Source organism: Oncorhynchus mykiss, chromosome 28 (assembly GCF_013265735.2).
Source record: "Oncorhynchus mykiss isolate Arlee chromosome 28, USDA_OmykA_1.1, whole genome shotgun sequence".
NCBI lineage: Eukaryota > Metazoa > Chordata > Actinopteri > Salmoniformes > Salmonidae > Oncorhynchus > Oncorhynchus mykiss.
The window spans coordinates 28,460,192-28,487,587 of NC_048592.1; the positions used below are offsets into that span (position 1 = coordinate 28,460,192).

The 27,396-nt window shown below is 39.7% G+C and overlaps 1 protein-coding gene across 1 annotated transcript in view; it reads right to left on the reverse strand.

The window, feature by feature from the left end:
• Positions 1 to 3,289: 3,289 nt before the first annotated feature.
• Positions 3,290 to 27,396, reverse strand: part of plppr5a (phospholipid phosphatase related 5a) — a 43,459-nt gene continuing 19,352 nt past the window's right edge. Inside the window, exons 4-6 of the mRNA XM_021589702.2 lie at positions 19,595 to 19,771; positions 14,064 to 14,204; positions 3,290 to 5,591 (exon numbers count right to left, since the gene is read on the reverse strand). Of these exons, the coding sequence (XP_021445377.2) occupies positions 5,562 to 5,591; positions 14,064 to 14,204; positions 19,595 to 19,771 (348 nt within the window). The 3' untranslated portion in view covers positions 3,290 to 5,561. The remainder of the gene's footprint in view (positions 5,592 to 14,063; positions 14,205 to 19,594; positions 19,772 to 27,396) is intronic.

Genomic DNA, 27,396 nt, shown 5'->3' on the forward strand with positions numbered 1-27,396 from the left:
CATCTTTATACCCACCACTGTTCTGTCAACATGGTCATACATCCACCACTGGTCTGGCAACATGGTCATACATCCACCACTGGTCTGGCAACATGGTCATACCTCCACCACTGGTCTGGCAACATGACCTGAACAAACACTGTACAATTAACAACAACATAGTTGGGTTCCTATTTGCTTTGTTAATTGGATTAATCCCGATGTTCTTGATTTCTTGTTTTTTTGTTGTACTTTTTGTACATTTTAATTATTTGTGTTCTTGTTTGTCATTTTACTGCATTGTAAGGAGCTAGAAACATAATACTTTCACTGCACTTGCTATAACAGATTTTAGGGTTTTGGCTGCTCTAGGATTTGATCACTACTGTATGTCCTGTGGTCTTGACTGTCAGAGTTGCAGGATCTATCGTTTGGCTTGATAGCTAGCTAGCAGCTAGCTGGCTGTTTGGATTCAAATAATCTGTTTGTAAGCATTACACCAAGGACTGCATGCTGTGTCCAGGGGTAGCAGAGTCAGTCCAGGGACTGTTCAGGGAATGCTCTTAACCGCTGCCAAGATGTGGTGGCTTTTCAGCAGCCGTGGCATCACCAAAGCTGGGTGCTACATTCCTGGCAATGGAGCACCAGTACCAAAACAGCGGCATCAGTGGAGTGACAGACCATTCAGAGAAGCAGGTGCGGTGCACTGTTGTTTCTCCTTGGCTACCCCATCAATGCCCCCTCCACTGAACCTACACTGCCTTTCCAGTCCAAACTGGATCAACTTCATCCCAAGCTGACTGAGACCTTCAATCACGCTCAATAAAAAAAAGTGTTTGTTGTTTTACTTTTGATGTGCTTTGAGATTCTTTGAAAACCGCTATACAAGTTCAAAAATGTATTCATTATTATTATATGAGTAACCCAAGTATGCCTAGTAGGCTAGGTCTACTGCATAACCTAGGCCTACTGTGTAACCTAGGCCTACTGTGTAACCTAGGCTTACTGTGTAACCTAGGCCTACTGTGTTATGTATATATTGTTTTTCAAATTAAGAGGAACACAATTGAAATACGTTTTCTAAATGTTTCGTATTGTGTTTTAATTGATCAAATAAACCTATCTATAACCGATACATTTTGATGTGATTAGATACAGGTCCATTGTAAAGTGGAGACCAGTAGGAACTAATGGACAGAGAATAATAGGAGAGAAAGCCTCAGTAAACTATAATGAGAAGACTAGAATATCCATGCAGAATTACCTACATAGGGATATGTGTGTCATGTATGTGTCATACGGTCAAAGTTGTCTTTTCCATTGGCTATTATATTGTATATGCCATACACTGCATGACCACGCAATACACACACACAAACACACACACACACACACACACACACTCTACATATCCATCCAAAGAGCAAAGCTAAAAGAAAAGATGAAAGTAGGATGTGTTGGCTGACTGACAAGACTGCAGCCAGAGTCTGTCCATTAGCGGTGGAGATGAGAGCAGAGGGCTCTGAGGGAGACGGAGACATCTGTACAGGAACACAGAGAAGAGAGCAGAGCAGGGCTGGGAGCATCTGTGGCCTGGCCTGATCTCTAACAGCAGCAGAGCCACCAGTCCAAACCCACCACCTGAGAGAAAACCCTGCTCACTGTTCTGTGCAGAGAGAGAAACAGAGAGAAACAGGCAGACGCAAGCATGCACACATTTACACACACATACACACTAGTGCTGAGCGATTATCCAAAATGTTGGTTAGTTTTCACTTTTTAAACAACTAATTGACCGACGTTGGTTCAATTATTTGAATTCCATTTTGTTATATATTTTTTCTGTAAGCTCGATGTGCAGTTTCTGTAGAGATAAACCAGATCAAGCCTGAACTGTGTGATGTAGTAGGGAGTTGTAGTTTCCAACAGGTTAATATTCTACATAATTTTACTCATTTTCTGCACTAAACTAACTACAATTTCCATAATCCATTGCGTGCACGCTTAAACTTCTCTGTTCTGTGCAGAGCAAGACAAGGAGACTGAGAGAAGAGAGAACGCACAATCGACAGGGATAGAAAGCAGTTGCTACGCGAGCCTCAAAATCTTGATAGTGATCTTGATAGTTGGTATTCAGTAGTCCTAAAAGTATGCCTTATTTACTTTGAAGAACTACTAAAGTAGTGATTTTGTCAGACAGCATATAGTATGCAGCAGCTCTATAGAGATGAGATGATGACTTGGAAGGAAATAATAAAGACATAGAAGTCTTCACATTAAAGTAATGTGACTAAATGATGGTTAATAAGTGATAGGCAGTAATGGGCAGTCACTACCATCATGAAACTTCTATTAATTTATAATTCCGTGTTGGTACAGCATTCCACCCACATAATGTATAGTGCATTTCATGTAAAAAAAAAGAAAGAATCGAAACCGAAAGCTGTGATTATTTTTTCATTATCAAACCGAAACCGAGCGGACTTCAAAAAGCACTAATCGCTCAGCACTAACAAACACACAAAAACCTATCTTCCTCAATGTGTGTTAACAAAAATACTCAAATGTTAATATAAAGTATAAAAAATACATCATTCTGTCCAATAATTAGAAATTCAACTTCACTTTTAGCATTTAACTAAAGCAGCAGTCAAATATTTCTCACTAACCATCATACCCTTTTCCAAACATGACACAGCAGCCCATGATGAGAAGCAGTGAAGGAAATGCTACATGTCTCCCAGTCAGTTGCTAGGAGCAGATAAAAAGAAGCTTCATTACAGCTAATCAATATAAACCGGAGCTGCCATGGTAACAAATCGTGCAAAGCTGCAAAGTAAATGTCTCGTTGAATATTAATTTGAAATATTGAACACACCTTCTATTTACTATGCCACTGACTTACTTTCCAGTAGTCCTAGATGATCTGGAGTAGTCGGCCTATATTTTACATACAAGATATAAAGTTGTTTTAACGGAATCCATATTAGGAAGTCATCAGATAGTTTTGCTTGATATATGAAGTCCTAATATGGATGCCGTATAACTAGTATGGGATGCCAAACCACAATTATGAGCCACATCCACAGTAGTTTCAATTTAGGTAACTGTACATGTTCTTTGTCAAGGGCATTTGTTCCTCTGCTGTATAGCCCACATATAGGATTTTAACCAGTAACCATTTGGTTGTGAATTAAATTGGCCTAACCTTTTGGGTGGTGCAGTAGTTGGCCCTACACCTTTTCTTTCCAATATATGTTTTGCTCTGTCATCATCACCAGTCTGATACATATTCAACACAACAAACATGCCTGAGTAGAACATATTTATTTAGATTATATTCAAATACATTTCACCCCGCAACTTTCTCACGGTTTGGTTCTTTTACATGTTTCTACAGTGTAAGATGTGCTGCTGCTGGGCTACTGTTACTCATGGTGACAAGATCAATAAACAAAGATCAGGTAGAATGGGACAATATCAAAACAGAAGTTAATAGTAGCAAAACAGAAGAGTCATAGAGGTTAGAATAGTAACACAATCTGTACAAAGGAAAAAAAACAACACTCAGAAACTAAAATCAAAACAATACACAAATCAAACTTTAATATGATACATTTGATTTGATATATAATAATTAATATATATAATAATTAATATATCTTTACATATTTTTGAAAGTACCATAATGGTTGACGGTGTACATCTCCAGAATCATTCAAATGTCCCATACATTTCTAGAAAAACTAGGACAAAGAATTATTTTATTAAATGTTAAATGCATAAAAACCATATAATCAAACTGTACATGGATAGAAACCTCTAACGGCCCATGAATACCAAAACTCTCAATGTTCAGATGATATCTATGAGACATTGAGGGGACATACAGTAAGACATTTAGGTAAACAGTACAGTATAAGGGTATAAAAATGGAATCATGGAGAAGAACATACAACAGGAGATTTCATCAAACTGTGGTGGTATAAAAACAACTTCAACCACAATGCATTCGGGAAACTGACGTCTAGTCGTGCATCAACTATGAATCTCATTGCTGGCCTGTGAGTTTAAAACAATACTCCATATTGTACTAAACAAGTATCTGCCATATCAACATACAGTATGAATCAATACACAAAACATATAGCATATCAATTTAATGAAATGTTGAAAATGTACAAAAATATCAATGCTTTCGCAACACATTAAAATCGAACTGAGGAATAAAAACACATCCTCTAAAAAAAAACATCTTTATATTTCCATCTTATTTCCATAATAGCTATGTTGCCTGACCGTGGCAATATTATGGTTGTTGATTGTCTGGCAAGCCCTAAGCAACATCCTTCAATCCACAAGAGAAAATGATGTTGAAACGTTTACCAAGCACACATACAGTACACATGCACACACATGTACGGATCCATTCGCACACGTACACACAGTCGCACACCCACGTATTTCTAGCTAATCGCAAGAGGGATTCCTCTGAAAACTACCAATAAAGACTATACTAAAATGTCAGTGATCTTTGGATCTTCGTTCTCTCAGGTTGAGAAAATCTAAACAGAAATAAACCCACAGAGTGGCTCTGACAACATACAGTTTGGATTGCACTGGTTACAATACATACATCATACTGTCAAGCCAACACATATGACATAATAAGAAATAAACATAATACAGGTTTACACAGTTGGGCTATAGGATTCCTAATCTTTGAGGAAGTAAAAGTGCATATACAGAAGTATTATGTTTGTTTGATACAGTATATAAAATAAGGAATACTTTTGGGGAATTCAATGAACGCCAGTAATCAGCAGGACAGAGGAGCAGCTTGGCATTTTATTGGGATGACTCGTGTTCTGGAGGCAGGTCTGCAGAGTGCTCACTTGCTGGCACAGTCACAAAGTCAAACAATCTGATTTTAAACCTAAACTTAACAATGATGTTAACCACACTGCTAACCCTAATGCCTAACCTTAACCTTAAATTAAGAGCAAAAAGCAAATGTTTGTTTCAATGAATTTTTACGAAATAGCCAATTTTTACATTGCAGCTGGCCCATCTAGCGGATATCACTCACTTCTGCCGCCAGGGAAAGATTCATGACAATAAACGTCAAACTGCAACAGGAGAGAGAGAGGAATGAAGAAGAAGAAAGAAGGAGAGAAAATGTTGACTGGTTGGAAAAAAATCAAATAAACTGGTAAAACTACAGAAATATCTCCAATTCCTTTGGAATGATCAGGGTGAACATAATGTTTGATTGGAAATAGTGTCATACTGTATAGGTCAGGGTTGGGGTCAATTATAATTAAAGTCGCTCAGTTAATTCTGGAAGTTATTTAAATATACAATTCAAAAACTGAAAAGGTTTTCAGTTTATTGAGAAGTAAATTATTGAATCGGAATTTCAGTTTTATGCCTGAATTGAAATGTAATTGATCCCCAACCCTAGTATAGATACACATCAACATCAGGATGAGTGTGGCCCTCCCTCCCTCTGGCGACCATGATGACTGATAAGCGAGCAGCAACCACGTCCAAACAATGTGTGTCATGTGACACATTCATTGTCATGTAACCTCGGCAAAAGTAATAGGATTCTAAAGAGAAAAGAAGAAAAAATGTAAAGAACAGCGAGATATCTTCAATGATTAAACACATTCCAGGATTAGACCAGAAATGCCATGAAGCATTTATTAAGTATACTGATTCAGACAGATCAAACAGTAGGCTACTTGGTATCATGATGATAATTGCGGTCTCGATTTAACGGAAGAAGAAGATTGCTTATATTATTGGTCAATTTACTACAAAGTAAAAAAAAAACATCTGACAAGATACAGCATAGTATCGGTCCAATTATATCTTCATCCCCAACATCTCCACCTTTCCTTTCTTCAATGATGTAACAACCCTTACATAACCATCAGCTAATGAGTCGGTTGCTTTTATTTGACCAGCTGAGGTGCTTGTAGGGCTGGCTGTCCACACACGAAGACACACACCAGGGTTTCCGTTAAGCAATTTCCGGCTTTTGGCTGATTAAAAAATATTTAAAGCTGATAAATAAAACTGTTGCTGGCCAAAATGACTAGGAGAAAAAATGCCAAAATAATGCTTTTTATCATTGATGGAAATACCAGTCGATGGAAATACATTTGACCGTCATGCTCATTTGTCTGTAGGTTCATTACCATCATTTAGTGGAATTAACTTGGCCTGTGTATATTTGCGTTAGTCATCATGCATCTTATTTATCCAACACAACTACCACACAGCATACAGAGCCTATCTTGAGCAGGATTTCTCCTGCTGCTACTCAGCCGGTTGCTGCTGGAGTAAAACATGCTTTTATAAGCCCATTCATTTCGCAACAATTCTAAATACAATCCTGTGTTAAAAACTGTTTTGGTGCACGATTAAAAAGAGCTACTATTTTATTTCTCAACTGGTAATTGAAGCACGCCTCCCATTCACCATTCAAGTGCAGGCAACAGGATATTAACGTGTCACCCACCACTTTACAATGTGAGCTGGAGGCAGTATGCATTTTGAAAACATACTTAATTGTTTGAAACCTGAACGTTTTATTTCATATTATGAGGAATTATGAGTTTTACCTTTCTTCAAAGTAGCCTATAGGCTAACTGGGACCATGAAAAAATGAAGGCAATTATTTTATAAAGACTTTATAGGCAGCGCGAGTTTCAAGTCTGGGCTAGTTTACAATTTATCATACAATTTCTTCTGTACTGAGTACCAGTTATGATTTTCATTATGCAATTTTTTTTAGAACAGCTTAATTTCAATAATAATGTTTTAGTTTCTCAAAATCATTGTAATGTGGTTAATCATAAGAATTAAAATGATACTAAACAAAAAATGCGAGATCACCAGCCTCTGCCATATGGAGACATTGATACACCGTGATTCCATTGGCGGCTAAAGAAATGAGAGCATGGAACTTATAACCTATAGACCAATGCAGCAGCAGGCCAAAAACTTCCATTGCTATTTCACATCGAGGATTGGTGATTGTCGAGGGGGAGATGGTTGGAAAGATTTTCAAATAGCCTACTGTGAGGATGTATTAGTTTTAATATACTATCATTCAAAATGGATGTAAAAAAAAAAAAAAGATTTCCTGCATTTCTGCGCAGCAGGCCAAGTACTTCTATGCATGCTCAGGAATGAGCGCTCCTTCAACATTATCAGTACAGAGAAACCAGACACATGCTCATTGCTCACATGTAGCACTCCAAACTAACAATGAAAAAAATTGACAAAACTCGTAAATGATGGTTATGAAATAAACCCAAACATGTTTCTCACAAGTCTAGCAGGTTGTGAACTCTGCAAACAATATTTCCACTCCAAGAATGAGAACAGTAAATGACTGTAATTAATACATGCATTAACAGAAATGAATGTAACCAAATAACGGGGATTAATGGTACATTTACTACCGGTGACATATGTAATGGGGATTTTTTTTTTTATGCATAAAAAGGGCAAATAATTCACATAATAAAACAATGAATCTCCCGAGTGGCACATCGGTCTAAGGCACTGCGTTGCAGTGTTGCGGCGTCACTACATGGCGGCGCACAACTGTCCCAGCGTCATCCGGGTTAGGGGAGGGTTTGGCCAGGGGGGCTTTACTTGGCTCATCGCGCTCTAGTGACTCCTTGTGGTGGGCTGGGCACCTGCAGGCTGACTTCAGTTGTCAGTTGAACGGTGTTTCCTCAGACACATTGGTGCAGTTGGCTTCCAGGTTAAGCGAGCAGACGTTAAAACTTCTTTGGGATAGGGGACTGCATTTTCACTTTTGGATGAAAAGCTTGCCCAGAGTAAACTGCCTCCTACTCAGTCCCAGATGCTAATATATGCATATTATTAGTATTGGATAGAAAACACTCTGAAGTTTCTAAAACTGTTTGAATGATGTCTGTGAGTATAACAGAACTAATATGGCAGGCAAAAACCTGAGTAAAAAGTCCAAAAAGGAAGTGGGAAATCTGAGGTTTGTAGTTTTTGAACTCACCCCTATCGAATACACAGTGGGATATGGGTTATTTTGCACTTCCTAAGGCTTCCACTATTTCAGCCTATTTCAGGCTGCTTCTGTGAAGGGGGGCCGGATGAGAGCTGTTTGACTAAGGGGTCTGCCAGCAGCCTCGTTCTCAGTCACGTGCATTTCTCATGAGTGGTATCTCTCGTTCCATTGCTTTTCTACAGACAATGGAATTCTCCGGTTGGAACATGATTGAACATTTATGATAAAAACATCCTAAAGATTGATTCTATACTTAGTTTGACAAGTTTCTTCGACCGGTAATATAACTTTTTGAACTTTTCGTCCGACTGTACCAGAACGCACTTTTGGATTTGTTTACCAAATGCCCTAACAAAAAAGGGCCATTTGGACATAAATGGACATCAATTATGGACATTATCGAACAAAACAAGCATTTATTGTGGAACTGTGATTCCTGGGAGTGCATTCTGATGAAGATCATCAAAAGTAAGTGAATATTTATAATGCTATTTATGACTAATGTTGACTACCCAACATGGCGGATATTTCTCTGGCTGGTTTGGGCTCTGAGTGCCGTTCTCAGATTATGCTTTTTCCGTAAAGTTTTTTTGAAATCTGACACAGCGGTTGCATTAAGGAGAAGTGTATCTAAAGTTCATCAGCATTTTCACAGTATTTCTGTGAATTCATGTGGCTCTCTGCACAATCACCGCATGTTTTAGAACTACTGAACGTAACACGCCAATGTAAAATTAGATTTTTTGATTTAAATATGAACTTTATCAAACAAAACATAAATGTATTGTGTAACATGAAGTCCTATGGGTGTCATCTGATGAAGATCATCAAAGGTTAGTGATTAATTTTATCTCTATTTGTGCCTTTTGTGACTCCTCTCCTCTGGCTGGGTTTTTCTGTGAGTTGGTGACCTAACATAATTGTTTGTGGAGCTTTCGCTGTAACGCATTTTTGAAATCAGACACTGTGGCTGGATTAACAAGAATTGTATCTTTAAAATTGTGCCTAATACTTGTATGTTTGAGAAATGTAATTTATGAGATTTCTATTGATTTGTATTTGGCGCCCTGCAATTTCATTGGCCATTGGCGAGGGTTCCGCTAGACAGGTTAAGAAGCGCGGCTTGGCGGGTCATGTTTCCGAGGATGCAGGACTCGACCTTCACCTTTCCTGAGCCCATTGGGGAGTTGCAGCGATGAGACAAGATCGTAATCACGAAATTGTGGAGAAAAAAGGGGTTAAATGTTCTTCTTTTTTAAAACTATGAATGCGCACGAATTGGTAGGAGTTGACAGACTTGACTATACCTTCGTCACTTACCCCTCCCCTTCTTCTTGTCTGAACATTTTAAATTATACTCAAGACACATTTTCACACATATTTTAGATGCTTTTTTCACACATATTTTAGATAGGCCTAGCTAATTGTTGCAAAAACTATTGCCAGGTGTGCTGCCCAAATTGAGGGATCAACAAATAGGCATCAACCTAGGAACTTGTGATTTGAAACAATCCACAGCAATTTAAAATACGTTAATTATCCTCGATTCCTCTGTGGCTGTCATGCTTTCTGGTGAGCTATTTTTTACTGATTTTATTTCTGTATAGAGAGGGGTAATTTAATAATTTTGGCAAATTTACAGTGCCTTTAAAAAGTATTCTGACCCCTTGACATATTCCACATTTTGTTGTTGCAGCCTGAATTAAAAATATATTAAAATGATTTCGATTCTCATCCATCTACACAAAACACCCCATAATGAAAAAGTGAAAACATGCTTTTAGAAATGTTTGAAAATTTATTGAAAATGAAATACAGAAATATCTCATTTACATAATTATTCACACCCCTGGGTCTCTACATGTTAGAATCACCTTTGACAGGGATTAAAGCTGTGAGGCTTTATGGGTCAATCTCAAAGAGGTTTACATGCCTGGATTGTACAATATTTGCCCATTATTCATTTCACAATTCCTCAAGCTCTGTCAAATTGGATGTTGATCATTGCTAGACAACCACCAAACTTGACCATAGATTTTCTAGCATATTAAAGTCAAAACTGTAACTCAGCCACTCAGGTACATTCACTGTCTTCTAGGTAAGCAACTCCAGTGTAGATTTGGCCTTGTGTTTAGGTTATTGTCCTGCTGAAAGATCAATTCATCTCCCAGTGTCTGGTGGAAAGCAGACAACCAGGTATTCCTCTAGGACTTTGCTTGTGCTTAGTACCATTCCATTTACTTTTTATCCTGAAAAGCTCCCAAGTCCTTAACTATTACAAGCATACCAAAAACATGACGCAGCCACCACTTGAAATATGGAGAGTGGTACTCAGTAACACTTTGTATTGGATTTGCCCCAAACATAAAATGTTGTATTCAGAACAAAAAGTGAATTTCTTTGCCACATTTTTTGCAGTATTACTTTAGTGCCTTGTTGCAAACAGGATGCATGTTTTGGAATATTTATTCTATACTTCTTTTCACTCAGCCATTAAACTCTGTAACTGTTTTGAAGTCACCATTGGCCTCAAGGTGAAATCCCTGAGCGGTTTCCTTCCTCTCCGGCAACTGAGTTAAGAAGAAAGCCTGTAGCTTTGTAGTGACTGGGTTACACCATCCAAGGTGTAATTAATAACTTCACCATGCTGAAAGGGATATCAATGTCTGCTTAATTTTTTTTACCCATCTACCAATAGGTGCCCTTCTTTGCAAGGCATTGGAAAACCTCCCTGGTCTTTATGATTGAATCTGTGTTTGAAATTCACTGCTCGACTGAGGGACCTTACAGATGTGTGGGGTACAGAGATGATTTAGTCAATAAAAAAGAATGATAAACACTATTATTGCACACAGAGTGAGTCCATGTAACTTATTATGTGACTTGTTAAGCACATTTTTACTCCTGAACTTATTTAGGCTTGCCATAACAAAGGGGTTGACTACTTACTGATTCTTGACATTTCTGCTTTTCATTTTTAATTAGTTTTTTTTTTTTAATTAAAAAGCATTATTTCACTTTGACACTATGGGGTAGTGTGTGTAGGCCAGTGACACAAAAAGCTAAATTTAAGACTAACACAATAACATGTGAAAAAAGTCAAGGGTTGTGAATACTTTCTGAAGGCACTGTATTTTCATTTACTTCCCTATTGGACCCACTGCTATGCCATTTCTTTCCTGTTCTATGGGTTTTCATATCAACTTTCTTTTGTTGTCTGGAACCCAAGGCGCAATCCTAGTCATATTAGCAACCCATCGTAGTTGTTGCATCTTTAGATTTCCCCTCTAAGTTTCAAACAGACATTTTTATCTCTGTCACATAAGGTGCACTGTTAAGAATGGTGTTTTCCTGTGAATTGCATTTTGGCAATTAGTTGCATGTTCTGTTATTAAGATGCATTATCATGCACCCAATGCATATGGGTCTGTAAAATTTCTCAAATGGCCAGTAAATTAAAATCTTCCCGGTCCCTCTGACACACACACACACACACACACACACACACACACACACACACACACACACACACACAGGGCCTGCATGAAGTTGAAGCTAACACACTGTACAGCTTCTGGTTTGCCTCTAAGCATATAGCAAAGCTCCTGGAGATTAATGATTTAGTCTTTGGAGGCTCTATAGTGGTAGGGAATGCTAGGCCATGCATTGCAGGAAAATAAAGTCGCTGACCTCCTTGGTAATCTTGATGAAGTGCCTTGTGGAGACCAGGTGCTCCACCTATATGAATCCACAATGAGTCCAGGGGAAGTTACATTGGGCCATTCGTCAAAGCAAAAGAGGATGCCCTCATCTTGCTAACATGAGGTGTGTGAGGTGAATAAGGAGGCGGATATGTGGAGAGGTGTGTGTGTGTGTGCGTGTGCGTGCATGCGTACGATGAACAAAGCCTTAATGGCAAGAATGATCAAATTTGTAGTAGGTTAGGTTTGAGGGACAAGATGTACTTTAGGTGTACTATAGAAATCAAACATCCAATGGAAAGCAGTTTCACTCAGTGTACAATGTAGCGTTGCGGCAAGGAGGATATATCTAAATGCATTTCCACACTGAATGCATTGCCACACTCAACATCACCATGGCCATAGGCCATCTGGAAACAGAGTACAGAAGGTGACCCAAATACATCTGACACATTAGGATGTTTTAGAAAAACCTTTAGAGACAGGCTCACTGCTCCCCAGACTGCCTGACTGCCTGGCTGCCTGACTTCCTGGTTGCCTGCTACAGCATTCAGAGATTTGAACAGAGTTCATTAATAAAGATCCCATAATCAAGCCAGTTGTTAGTAATGAAGGATATCATGTCTTACTTCTAATACAAAATGTAATAATAGTATTGACAAGGCAACATGTGTATTTTAAAGGGCGTTATAGTTTTTCCTGGATGAATGAATGAATGAATATGGGATATATGAATTCAACTGAAAACAATAAACAAAACAGAACTTTGTCATTAGACAAAAACTTGATGTTGCGAAACATGTATCCCCATCCATCTACAAACATGGTGTATTCCAGTAGTGTTCTTCTCTCCTGTCAGTTATAGGGTTACTCCAACTTCCAATGGTCTGAACAGTGATCTCCTGCCATTTATAGGGTTACTCTAGCTTCCAATGGTCGGAACAGTGATCTCCTGTCAGTTATAGGGTTACTCCAACTTCCAATGGTCTGAACAGTGATCTCCTGCCATTTATAGGGTTACTCTAGCTTCCAATGGTCGGAACAGTGATCTCCTGTCAGTTATAGGGTTACTCCAACTTCCAATGGTCTGAACAGTGATCTCCTGCCATTTATAGGGTTACTCTAGCTTCCAATGGTCGGAACAGTGATCTCCTGTCAGTTATAGGGTTACTCTAGCTTCCAATGGTCTGAACAGTGATCTCCTGCCAGTTATAGGGTTACTCTAGCTTCCAATGGTCGGTACAGTGATCTCCTGTCAGTTATAGGGTTACTCTAGCTTCCAATGGTCGGAACAGTGATCTCCTGTCAGTTAAAGTGTTACTCTAGCTTCCAATGGTCTGAACAGTGATCTCCTGCCAGTTATAGGGTTACTCTAGCTTCCAATGGTCGGTACAGTGATCTCCTGTCCGGTATAGGGTTACTCTAGCTTCCAATGGTCGGTACAGTGATCTCCTGTCAGTTATAGGGTTACTCTAGCTTCAAATCAATAAACCGCAAATGGGCAACTTAGCCCAATTACTTACACACACACACACACACACACACACACACACACACGGCTTTGTAGTTATCAAAACACTTTGTACAGACAGGTAACAGAGCCAGGTTTTTACTCTTACCTTATCCGTTTACACTGTGTGTGGTTGATCCCAATGTAACACCGTGTGTGGTTTATCCCAATGTAACAATGTGTATGGTTGATCCCAATGTAACAATGTGTGTGGTTGATCCCAAAGTAACACTGTCTGTGGTTGATCCCAATGTAACACTGTGTGTGGTTGATCCCAAAGTAACACTGTCTGTGGTTGATCCCAATGTAACAATGTGTGTGGTTAATCCCAAAGTAACACTGTGTGTGGTTGATCCCAATGTAACAATGTGTATGGTACAGTATATACTGTAGCTAATCACCTGTATGAATCTATTTAGGAAATAGACATTAGCAAACAGACACTATCTCCCTCAGGGACCGGGATTGTGGACTCTTGGCTGAGACATTGAAAGAGCTTAAAAGAATTGTACCTGTACAATATATAGGACTCTCAAGTTAGATACAGTACTTTGTATTCCAAACACATATGTATATTTTTTTAATCCATTTTCATACACCCTCACACCTTGGAAATGGTGGAAGTGTTGATATTTCTATACAGAGAATGGAGGATAGAATGCATCTGATGTGTCTTTCTGTATGGTGGGCACAGGAGAATTGGCTGAGGCTAAAATGCAAAGTACACTAGGAAAGTGTACCTAGCAGAGCCGGGAGCACAGTATGTTGTACTTAGCCTACTACATTTAAATGTGTCTGCCAGTACCTGTGAGGCTATGTACTTCTCCATCGTGTTGTCCATGATCCTGGGCTGGCCCATCATAGGAATACTGCTGACCACGCTCTCCTCCGGCGGGATCTCATTCAGCAGGCTCTTCCCTTTGAAGTTCTGCACCACCCCTAGAACCTACACTCACAGCCACGGCAGAGACAAAGGAAAATAGAGAGAGAGATAGAGAGAAAGAGAGTGAGAGAGAGAGGGTGAGGAAGAGAGAGAGAAAGAGCAAAAGAGAGATAGAGAGCGAGACCGAGAGACAGAGAGAGAGAGAGGGAAAGAAAAAGAAAAGACAGGACAGGACAAAGAGATAAGGAAAAGAGATACTGTACAGATATAGGATCTTAATTTGATCACCCTGTTGCAGAACATATTTTACGTGTAGTATGAGGTTTAAAAAGGCTTCTGATGTTTTAATTTCCATTTTAAAATGTCAGACTTGATTTTCCCTTACAAAAAATGTATCAACCCCTACAAAAATTTCCATTAATTCACATTTCCTGTTACTGGCCTGCTGAAGGATTATTTTCCTGCTGTAGCAAACTGGCTCCTACATCTGTAGTTAATAAGTAAGTTAGTTAGGCGGATATGGAGATAGAGAGACCCTGTGGCGTTTTTTACAGAGCAGATTTCCTTTCTCTTCTCGTAACAAGGGTTATATAAGTCCTTTTTCCTAAGATGAAGGATTCGCATGACTTGCCCAAAAATATGAATTCAATCAGAGCTGTGTGTGTGTGTGTTTGAATGCATGCGCGCCTGAGTGTGTGTGTGTGTGTGTTTGAATGCATGCGCGCCTGAGTCTGTGTGTGTGTGTGTGTGTGTGTGTGTGTGTGTGTGTGTGTGTGTGTGCATGCATGCATGCATGTATGTATGTGTGTGTCCTCAAGGAGTTCCATCCATTACCAGAGCCCAAACAAGCTTTTTGTATTTGACTACTATCTAAGGCAATGTTCAGACAGAGGAGAAATGCAACTCAGAGAACAATATCATCTAAAGGGACTCTTCCATTACCATTACAGGCCAAAGAGCCCCGCAGTCATTTGTTGAATTACATCCCAAATAAATAAATAATACTGTATACGTGGTAGTTATTTTCAGTATGTGTTTAGCACACTTCCATTATCTCAGCAGGTTGCTGTAGCGTGCAGCATAAAAACCTGCCTCAGCTTGAGATATGGCATGTTATAAAACTTCAAATGTGGTAATAACTGTTTGTGCGCAAATTGCGATCTCACACCACGGCACTAAATTCTCCAGACACAGGCGTGACTGAACATTGCATGTGAGAGTGGATTAACAAAAGCAGGGTACACGCACATAGCCAGTGAACAAATATAGTGCACATCAGAGGTAAAAGACATGTGTGCGGTAATGTGAGATACATACAGTATGTTGTGTACACACCCAGAAAGAACACATTCTACATATAAACACATCAAATCTGCTAATCCCATTTTCACGTGAAATAGCTGTTTTCACATGTTCAGTTTACATTTCAGACGTGAAACCATAATTATAGTTCACATGTTAACGCCACCTATTCACATGGGAGAAGAATAACATTTTCACCTCAGATATGAAATTATCGGTTTTACATGTTAAAAACATTCACGTGAAATCGGTTATGAAGTTTCACAAGTGAAAATCTCACCTTTCACATGTGGAATTGCAAGTTCACATGTGAAATTCAATCACATTTGAAAATCAAATTCACAGGTTCACATGTAAGAAAACTCCACAGATGTGAAAAACACTCACATATAAAAATCACATTTACAGTTTCACATGTGAATAACTTCCACTTGTGATTGTTTTTTACACGTTAACTTTGTGGTGATTAATTTCTGTATTATCAAATGAGGAGAGACAAACTTATCACACAAGTCAGAGTTACACTTAAACTGAATCTTTATTAGTGAGAGCTTTGCAATAGTGATGATTGATTGAGAGCCACAACACAAAAGCTACTGAGATCTTTAATAGCAAAGATCCCCTAGTCGACATAAACCACAGATGTTTAGAACGTGTCACAAGGTGAGACTTTTTAAATGAGAAAGGAGTATCCCGTAGACAGATAGCATTCACTATAAATTATCGTTCAGTTTGGCCACTAAGACGAGGTTCCGATCTAGTTCCTGGTACTTCATAGCACAAAAACACCAACTCATCCAATGGCATAAATAATTTGTCAACTTCAGATACTCCCATCTCAAGTTAAATCCCTTCTTGACCACACACCTGGACAAGCTCACTGAGGGGAGTGAGCCTCTAGGTCATACACTACCCCAGGACAAGTGCAACATCAGAGATGACATACAATGGTTCCAGACACTACCACACACATCCCCCAATGCCAAAGGAGGGAGTGACTGGCGCACAGACATTGTGGAGACAAGTAACTGGTTCCCCATTAATCACGCCATCCCTTCACGGTTTAAGAATAGGTAAAGATATATTCACATATGAAGACAATGTTCCCTCCTGTCCTCTTCCCTTTCTGATATTATGCATAGCACCAGGGACATGTGAAAGACAAGCCTGACTTCTCCCCTCTCTGAGCCCCAGGTGACTGAGCCCCAGCTGACGAAAGACGTGCAACTGCCAACACCAGAGTCCGAAGGGATACATTCTAATAACAAGTACATCATATAAGCATATTATGCAGATAAGACATCTTAATTATCTATGTTACCCAACTAATTCTGATTCTTCCACCACAACTTGCAATTCCAGATGTAAAGATGAAACTCTAATTTGCATTTCCATATGTAAGAAAATCTCACTTTCACATGTGGAATTGCAAGTTCACATATGGAGTTGAAATAATGTTATCCTCCACACGTGAAAAGATGGTGTTAACAAGTTACAGTTGCAATGTTTTTACTGGTGGAATTTGGGTGACCACATCTAAAAATCCCAAATGCAGGACAAGGGAACGATTTTACGGGACATTCGCGGAACAGAGGAGAGAATATATTGTTTTAGAGCAGGTTCAATTTAAATAGTTTTGAGCTAAAAAAAAATTATCTGATAACGTGATTATATAAAACACCTCCCTCTTTCCTGCAATGTTCCCTATCTTTGGTTATGTTACCCTGGCCTTTGCTTTCTCTGCCTTTTTTCCAGTGGCATGTTTTGGCACATTCATTCCAGCAGCATTCCACCCTGCATCCCACTGCTGGTTTACCTCTGATGCTAAGCAGGGTCGGTCCTGGTCAGTCCCTAGATGGGAGGCCAGATGTAGCTGGAACTGGTGAAAATAAACGAGGGATCAAAACATTTTTACAAGGGAAAACTGTCTGACTTTCAATCACAGAAACATTTATGGGAATTGTTCACACGAAAACCATATATTTATTTTTTCAAGTTCTCTTTACACCTGTGCTTTCTTGCTGATAATGTGTGATATGCGTCTGCTAGCCTGTGATTTGATCTCAGAAATCCCATGCTGGTCCATAGCCACGTATCCCCTTTCCCCATCCAGTCTAGTTAACTAGGCCATACTAAGTTAGTGTCCCGAATGGAACCCTATGCTCTACATTGTGCACTACTACGTCTGACCAGGGCCCATAGTGTAGTTTATCACTTGGGACAGAACCTAAAACAACCCTCCACCTCTCTTCTACCCAGGGAAAAACTACACTACAACTCTCCATCTATGCTGGAATTTCTTTTAATGATTTGCTCGTCTTTGAAGATAAGTATGTGCTAGTAGTAATTTGACGTTATTGAGGATAAACATGTCAGCTACAGTATGAGCAACAATCTAGCGCTTATGTATCCACACCCACTTTGTAATCCAAACAGTTCAGATAGATTTCTCCACAGAATAGTGCTCTGCATTCTGGGAAACTCTTGTTCACACTCACTCAATTAAGAAACACACCACAGAATAACGTTGTATTGCAGAGATATCACAGGAATCCACTCATACAGGAGCTCACTTGAACTGTCCTAAACAGCTCCACATGGCCCCACTGCATTCATCTGACCCAATTAGCCAGCCATATGAGGAAGAAAACCCTCGCAGGACTGAGCCATTGCCAGGGATATGCAGGGTTTCCATCAACATCTAGACAGTTAAATAAGGATCACCGTAGCAGATTCAGGATCAGATGGTCGTCACAAGTTACCATAGCCACAAAGTCTTAAACCCTGACTATTTCGACAATTTCTCTTCTTAAAATATGATTATTAACCTAACCCTAACTTTAACCATAACCTTAACCACAATGCTAACTTCATGCCTAACAAACGAAGACCAAAAAGCTATTTTTTGTTTTCATGAATATAGCCCATTTTGACTTTGTGTCTAGTTAGTGGAAACCAGATCAAACTAATCCATGTCTTAATCTCCATCATTGGAAGGAAACAGTAAAACAGGCCTTAGATCAGTGCTTCGGGGCAACTTCATCCTACATCTTGTTGTTATCCCTGGCCATTCTCCTCTAAAATAGGAGCCTTGTGGCAATATGAAACAACATGAGTAACCTGTGCCACCTAGGAGATGGTGAGAGAGAAGGGACACAGGCAAGCACAAGGTAATAATCATTTACTTTCAAATTGAATACACCCCAGGCAGATACACACGTATACTTGTCTGACTCAGTGATACCTGGGGAACCTATTAAGTTCATAAATTCATCAAGACTAAAATATAAAGTACATCTTTCCATTATGTTCCCTTCTGGATTGTTCAGAATGAATATGAAACCCCATAAATCCATTGGGTATGTACCGGTACTCTGATGTTTGGTAGTTGTTGTGGTTGTTGTTCGACATATCAACACTGAAAACACCTGATGCCCCCCATCATCTATCCAAATGAGTTTTCCCTTGATGTTGGCAGCATGGGAAAATGATTTTGCACCGTCTGTGGCTTTTGAAAAACTTGGACAGGGGTTTGACACGGCCTCACAACACACAGAGAAAAACACTGGTCCAAACAAGTCTATCGGTCAAAGGGGCAGATAACAAGTTCCCATTCATCTCATATAAAATATTCATAGAGCCTTCTTTTCTATTGCCTCACCAATGTAAGTTCAAGAACAGAATTACTCTTCACTTTATCATGTAAATGAATATACAGTATGTAGATGACTTGACTTGGACCAGAAAAAAGTAATGACGGTGTGATCATATTTTAGATTAAAATGAAAGAAATTGAAGAGCTGACAGTGAGACTGCATAACATGATTTTACACATGTAGCAAATACAAAACAAACACTTGTACAGAGTTCAAACAACAAGCATTTCCATTTGAAAATGGCGAGGGCCTCATGAAGAGTATATGTAAAAAACGTAATATGTAATAAGCATGTTTTAAGCATGGAACAAATGTGTAATAAACATGTAATAAGCAGTAATACACATGGACTAAACATGTAATACGTAAGTTATAAGCATGTAATAAACATGAGTATGTAATGAGCACGTAACAGGATTTAACAAACACATTCACAGAACTGATCCTTCTATCTTTAAACAGAAGTCTCTCGTATAAAGACATTGGTTCACTCACCATGAAGACTGCTATGGCCCCTCCGATGATAAACCCGGCGATGACGTCACACCAGTGGTTGCGGTACTCCACTACCCTGTTGATTCCTGTGAGGAAGGCCAGACACATAAGTCCCAGAGATAGGAGTGGCTTGGCCAGCTTGGTCCCCTTGGCCTTCACTTTTAACGTGATGTACATCTGCAGCAGGGAGACAAACACACACACAACAGAACTCAGTTTGATAGTATGTTAAGTGTTGTCATGACGTTGGCCTGTGTGGGGGAGGTTTAAATACCTTTCCCCTTTTTCCTCTCTCTACTCTACCGATGTGACTATTGAAAATCCCTTTGTTAACATTGAGAGAGAGTCTGGTGACATCAACAGATGGGAACGGAACCATATTTCGGTAATCCAACCAGCTGACAATATGCGTTGGTACTAAATGAATATGATGCCAGATCAGTTGGCATCTGAAACATTATTACTGATGACAGGACGACAAACTGTATCTTGGAAAGCCTACACATTCTAGTTATCATATTCACATGGAATTGTTGTGCAATTTAAATGTTTAAATGTGAAACTATTTGTGAAAAGATTCAATGTAATTTTATTCGAATTTTCGAATCGAATTTTAATGTGAAGGTGACAACCTACACGCCGGAAGAATGAATTTCAACTATACCAGCAAGAATATAGCATGAGCATATACTGTGGGGAAAAAAAGTATTTAGTCAGCCACCAATTGTGCAAGTTCTCCCACTTAAAAAGATGAGAGAGGCCTGTAATTTTCATCACAGGTACACTTCAACTATGACAGACAAAATTAGAACAAAAATTCCAGAAAATCACATTGTAGGATTTTTAATGAATGTATTTGCAAATTATGGTGGAAAATAAGTATTTGGTCAATAACAAAAGTTGCTCAATACTTTGTTATATACCCTTTGTTGGCAATGACAGAGGTCAAACGTTTTCTGTAAGTCTTCACAAGGTTTTCACACACTGTTGCTGGTATTTTGGCCCAATCCTCCATGCAGATCTCCTCTAGAGCAGTGATGTTTTGGGAATGTTGCTGGGCAAAACGGACTTTCAACTCTCTCCAAAAATGTTCTATGGGGTTGAGATCTGGAGACTGGCTAGGCCACTCCAGGACCTTGAAATGCTTCTTACGAAGCCACTCCTTCGTTGCCCAGGCGGTGTGTTTGGGATCATTGTCACGCTGAAAGACCCAGCCATGTTTCATCTTCAATGCCCTTGCTGATGGAAGGAGGTTTTCACTCAAAATCTCACGATACATGGCCCCATTCATTCTTTCCTTTACACGGATCAGTCGCCCTGGTCCCTTTGCATAAAAACAGCCCCAAAGCATGATGTTTCCACCCCCATGCTTCACAGTAGGTATGGTGTTCTTTGGATGCAACTCAGCATTCTTTGTCCTCCAACACGACGAGTTGAGTTTTTACCAAAAAGTTATATTTTGGTTTCATCTGACCATATGACATTCTCCCAATCTTCTTCTGGATCATCCAAATGCTCTCTAGCAAACTTCAGACGGGCCTGGACATGTACTGGCTTAAGCAGGGGGACACGTCTGGCACTGCAGGATTTGAGTCCCTGGCGGCGTAGTGTGTTACTGATGGTAGGCTTTGCTACTTTGGTCCCAGCTCTCTGCAGGTCATTCACTAGGCGTGTGGTTCTGGGATTTTTTCTCACCGTTCTTGTGATCATTTTGACCCCACGGGGTGAGATCTTGCGTGGAGCCCCAGATCGAGGGAGATTATCAGTGGTCTTGTATGTCTTCCATTTCCTAATAATTGCTCCCACAGTTGATTTCTTCAAACCAAGCTGCTTACCTATTGCAGATTCAGTCTTCCCAGCCTGGTGCAGGTCTACAATTTTGTTTCTGGTGTCCTTTGACAGCTCTTTGGTCTTGGCCATAGTGGAGTTTGGAGTGTGACTGTTTGAGGTTGTGGACAGGTGTCTTTTATACTGATAACAAGTTCAAACAGGTGCCATTAATACAGGTAACGAGTGGAGGACAAAGCAGCCTCTTAAAGAAGAAGTTACAGGTCTGTGAGAGCCAGAAATCTTGTTTGTTTGTAGGTGACCAAATACTTATTTTCCACCATAATTTGCAAATAAATGCATTAAAAATCCTACAATGTGATTTTCTGGATTTTTCCCCCAATTTTTTTCTGTCATAGTTGAAGTGTACCTATGATGAAAATTACAGGCCTCTCTCATCTTTTTAAGTGGGAGAACTTGCACAATTGGTGGCTGACTAAATACTTTTTTGCCCCACTGTAGCATGGCAACTTGGTATATACTTTGAACTCTTATTCACTAAAGAAGTGATACCTCCTAGCCGTCGCGTTAGCGCAGCAACTGTAGACATGGGCTAGGAGAGGACGGACAGAGTATCTATTCTACCACATGACAACGGTAATACCAAGTATCCATCTACCACACTCCAATTCACCACTAGACATTCTTCAGAGGACCAGAGATCCATAAAGGACAAACCCGGCCTTCCATCGACGACCAATCTACCGAAGCACAGATCAGAGTAAATATTTATTGCATTCTCCTTTTTCAAATGGGCAGTTATTTAGAATGCATAAGATTCTGTATTTACGATAGCTTGGCTTCTCCCTTTGTTACTCAGTTTTCCCGCTCTTTCACTCAAACCCAATCCCCTCTCTTTGTGTAACCATCCAACGTATCTGTTCCGTCCACCAGGGACGTTTTCTTTATGACATAATTTGTAATCAATGAATGATCCATTCTGAATGATTATTTAAGGTATTTAGTAAATAAAGAATTAAACCAAATGTTGTATTGCTGGGTTCGTGAAGATAACCAAGAATTTACAACTTTCAGATGAGACTGAATAAAGTCACGATTAAATATTGACTGCTATTGATGTAAAAGATTACTAGGTCTTTAAGAGTTTATTCGGAAGATAACAGCTCTATAAACATTATTTTGTGGTGCCCTGACTTTCTAGTTAATTACGTTCACCCAATTACCTTAATCAGGTAATATTAATTACAGAGAAATAATTTTATGGAATAGCAAGTCATATCACTTAATCTGGCATAGCCAAAGAGACACAACAGTGTGTAAGGGGGAGATGCTTAAGGGTAATTTGCAATGAGCATGAATTATTAAGAGTTCATCACATTTTTGGGAGGGCTTATAATTTTCAAATACAAGATAATTGGTCGCGTTCAAGATCCTCAAATCAGTGATGCATTGTGGATAAATTGTGACTGACCTACAAATAATAGTAGTTATTAACGAAGCAAGGTGATTTGTTGATCAGTCAGTTCTGACTTGCAATGCCGGCTGCAATGTCGAACAAGCCCATTGTCTCTGTAGTTCATTTGCTGAAAGAAAGGTACTATTGCTGAATCTGCCACTAAAGGTTAATTACATTTACATTTTAAATGATTTTGCAGTTTCAATTTAGTTGGAGATGAGAGGAAACTTTTGCTCCAGAAACATTTGGAAACAACTTCCTGCGTCATTGTTTCTGCTCTTCCAGCTCACCTCCAGTCCTTTGCTCCTTTAGCAACCAGCACGACTCTAGCGATAACATTGGAAATAAGTAAGCGAATAGAAATACTGTCTTCTAGGCATTCCAATGTTGTTCTGGACACATCAGCCACTCATCTGGCATTCAGGCCAAACAGTTCAATCTTGGTTTCATCAGACCAGAGAATCTTGTTTCTCATGGTCTGAGAATTGTTTAGGCGCCTTTTAGCAAACTTCAACAGGGCTGTCATGTGCCTTTTACTTAGGAGTGGCTTCCGTCTGGCCACTCTACCATAAAGACCTTTGGTGGAGTGCTGCAGAGATGGTTGTCCTTCTCAGAGTGACCATCGGATTCTTGGTGACCTCCCTGACCAAGACTCTTCTCCCCCGATTGCTCAGTTTGGCCGGGCGGCCAGCTCTAGGAACAGTCTTGGTGGTTCCAAACTTCTTCCATTTAAGAATGATGGAGGCCACTGTGTTCTTGGGGAACTTCAATGCTGCAGAAATGTTTTGGTACCCTTCCCCAGATCTGTGCCTCGAAAGACTCCTGTCTCGGAGCTCTACGGACAATTCCTTCAACCCCATGGCTTGGTTTTTGCTCTGATGTGCACTGTCAACTGTGAGACCTTATATAAACAGGGGTGTGCCTTTCAAAATCATGTCCAATCAATTGAATTTACCACAGGTGGACTCCAATCAAGTTGTAGAAACACCTCAAGGATGATCAGAGGAAACAGGATGCACCTCAGCTCAATTTCAAGTCTCATAGCAAAGGGTCTGAATACCTATGTAAATAAGCAGTGATGCACCGATATGACATTTTTGGCCGATACCGATATCCGATATTTTCCTTGCCAAAATACCGATACCGATAACCGATATTTAACATTTTAACGGCCTTTTAAGCATTCTAGTACAATTAAATAGTTAACACACACACATGGACGCAGCGGTCTAAGGCACTGTATTTCAGTGCAAGAGGCGACACTACAGTCCCTGGTTCCAATCCATGCTGTATCACATCCGGCCGTGATTGGGAGTCCCATAGGGCGGCGCGGAATTGGCCCACCGTTGTCTGGGTTTGGCCGCGGTAGGCCGTCATTGTAAATAAGAATTTGTTCTTAACTGACTTGCCTAGATAAATAAAGGTTGGACACACACCACACTGACCAAAAAGTTATTTTGTTGGCATTTAGGCATGTCCCCATTACCAGTAAAACATAATCAAAACCTATTTCTTTCACTTACTTACTGTGCTGTTTCGTTGTTCATTTGTTCAGTCATTTCATACTCAACCAGGATTTCTGTGGAATGCCGTTTGGGTCTTTGTGTGTCAAAAAGATATGTGTCAAATTACACTATTTGATGTATAATATAAGCTTGTTGACCAATCTGGACCTGAATATGACATTTTACGTAGTTTTTACACATTGATTACACTATCACTCGTATTTCATATGTCACAACGATTCATCGATACGTATGCTATGATGCTGGTAAAGTCGTCTAGCGCACAAACAGTGCTGGTCATAAAAATAAATTTAAAAAATGAATACAAATAGTAGAATTATGCCATAATTGAATAGATCATGCTAAACGAGGTTGGAATGTTGTTATAAAATCAACAAAAGACAATCATTTGTTAATTTGACAAAAATCTGTTGAAATCACACTTGCTGTATTAGACTTTAGAATTGCATTGGGGGCATACTTATTTCACTGTACAGCCTTTCCTATGGATTGTGGATTAATGACATGGCGTATCAGTCTACTCCGTGACACCCAGAGAACATGGGATATCAGTCTACTCAATAGCCAAGCTATTTCTTTCCCAACGTCCTCCACAGAGTTATCAGACTCCAAAATATCCACACAGTATTGTTTTTCCTCAGGAATAGTGTTCAATACACATAGGTTGACAATAAATGTGGCTCAATTCACAGTTGATTCAGAGTCCCACAATAAGAGCTACAACGTGACCTCCCTGACCAAGACTCTTCTCCCCCGATTGCTCGTAGTAGCTCTTATTGTGGGACTCTGCATGGATGTTTTGGAGTATGATAACTCTGTGGAGGACGTTGGGAAAAAATAGCTTGGGTATTGAGTAGACTGATATCTCATTTCATTGATCCCAAATCCTTAGGTAAAGCTGTACAGTGCAATATGAATGTCAATACACACCATAGGCTGACTGGGGAGCTGATTTCACAGTCACAGTCCAGTGATAAGAGCTACAACTCTAATATTTGCGTAACTCTTCACAGTTGTGTTATGTGAGTGTCACCGAGTAGACTGATACCCCATTTCACTGCTTCACATTGTAAACCTTGTTTAAAATGATCTAGTCTAAATATGGCATGATTCCACCAATTGTAAACTTCTGCATCACTTTCAAAGAGGTACCTTAATTTTGAAGGAAAACTGCAAATTCCACTATTGTGCCTAATCCTTATTGTGGCTAGCTTCACAACACATAACACGGTCTGGTCGAGCCTCACTAGCCAGATGAAGCTAGCTGGCTGCTTACGTTAGCTTTGGGCAAAAGGGTTAAGTAGCCAGCTAGCTATTTATTGTCATGAACTGAAGTTCAATTTCAATATGCGAACCACAAGTGGCTACCTAGCTAATACTTCCTAAATCATTGCTAAGAATAATGAGCATGACTGCAGTTTCTACTGGTTATTGTTTTCAGGCTGGTTGTAATTGGTGCTAGCTAGGTACCAAGCTAACGCTAGCTAGCTACCCTAGAAGTTGCGGTCAAACAAATAATGCTTTATTACTAACGCGGTATTGTAAACACATCGTTCGTGGCCAGTGTTTGCTAGTTTGTAGACTTTTTTTGTACAGCTTTGACAGTGCTACTGATAGTAGTGGTGGCGCTTGGCTTCCACGTGCAAATTCAGAACACACAACATTCTATAATAGAACTGTGATATTTTACATGTTAAATTAAAAGCTTATTTAACGTGTCAAATAGTGTTATTGTCAAATAGTGTTATTTGACGTGTATATTTTGACACGCAAAGACCCAAACGGCAGTATGTCGTGAAGCTAATTGCAGTGACGCTATTACTGTGTAACTCCGGTAAGGCAACATCTGAAAAATAGCGCACTTGATAGTGAGTACCGGTGCTCGACCAGTCGCAAAAGCCAACATCACCCACGACAGAGAACGGTTGATTGTCAAGGGCGATGAATTCCATTATCTTGGCATTAATGGATTTGCCATTGAGTTGTCTCGCTGAAATTTGCTTACTCCTTCAACTGACTGCTCGACTTGTTGACTGCTCGATCCACACAGCAGATATTGTGGGCTAGGTTAGGAATGCTGTGTTGCACGTGTAGCGCAACAATATATGTGGCATCATTACTTCATGTACATACGTTATATAGGTATATCGGTTTTGCACATAGGCTTTAAACTAAGCATCGGGCCGATCCCGATGTTGGCATTTTAGCTAATATCGGCCGATTCCGATATGTTCACCGATATATCGTGCATCCCTATAAATAAGGTATGTTTATTTAAAAAACCTGTTTTCGCTTTGTCATTATGGGGTACTGTGTATAGATTTGATAATAAAGCCGTAACGTAACAGAATGTGGAAAAATACTTTCCGAATGCACTGTATATATTGTGGCAACACTACAGTAACATGTCTATCCAACTGAGACTAGTTAAATATGACACTTCCCAAGCAACTTACAGTACAGTGAGGGCATGCATTTTTGCTAAGTGTGTGGCTGTGATTCCTGCGGAAAATAAACCTGAAACCTTGATGTTAGTCTGCTAGTGCCACCATTGCCATACTCTTACCAACTGAGCCACACAGATCAGACCATTTTCCACTAATCTCCAAGGTTCCATTATCATTAACTGTTATCGTTTCTGAAAAGCATGCCCACCAAACAGCTGTGTCTAGCCTCTACCCTCAGACTTCACATACAATCCATTTCCATTTCTTCTCCTCCTTAGAAACATCCAAAACTTAGAAAACTCGCCACTTGAGCTGAATTTGGAAATGAGGGAGCACAGAAGAGGACCGGGTGGTGATGCTGCTGATTTTGCAGCATCCTTCTCCCACCGTCTTCAGACAGGAAGCTCTTCAATAAGAACTAATTTAATCAAAGCGCTCAATACCAGCGACATCAACAACAGCAGCAACCCCTCAAAACATCAACAGGGCATTCTGAGCAGAGCAGAATCCAAGCAGAGCATTCTGCTCAGCCTACATCCAACCTTTCATTCAATATCATAGCAGCAGTACAATGTAGGCCCGGGG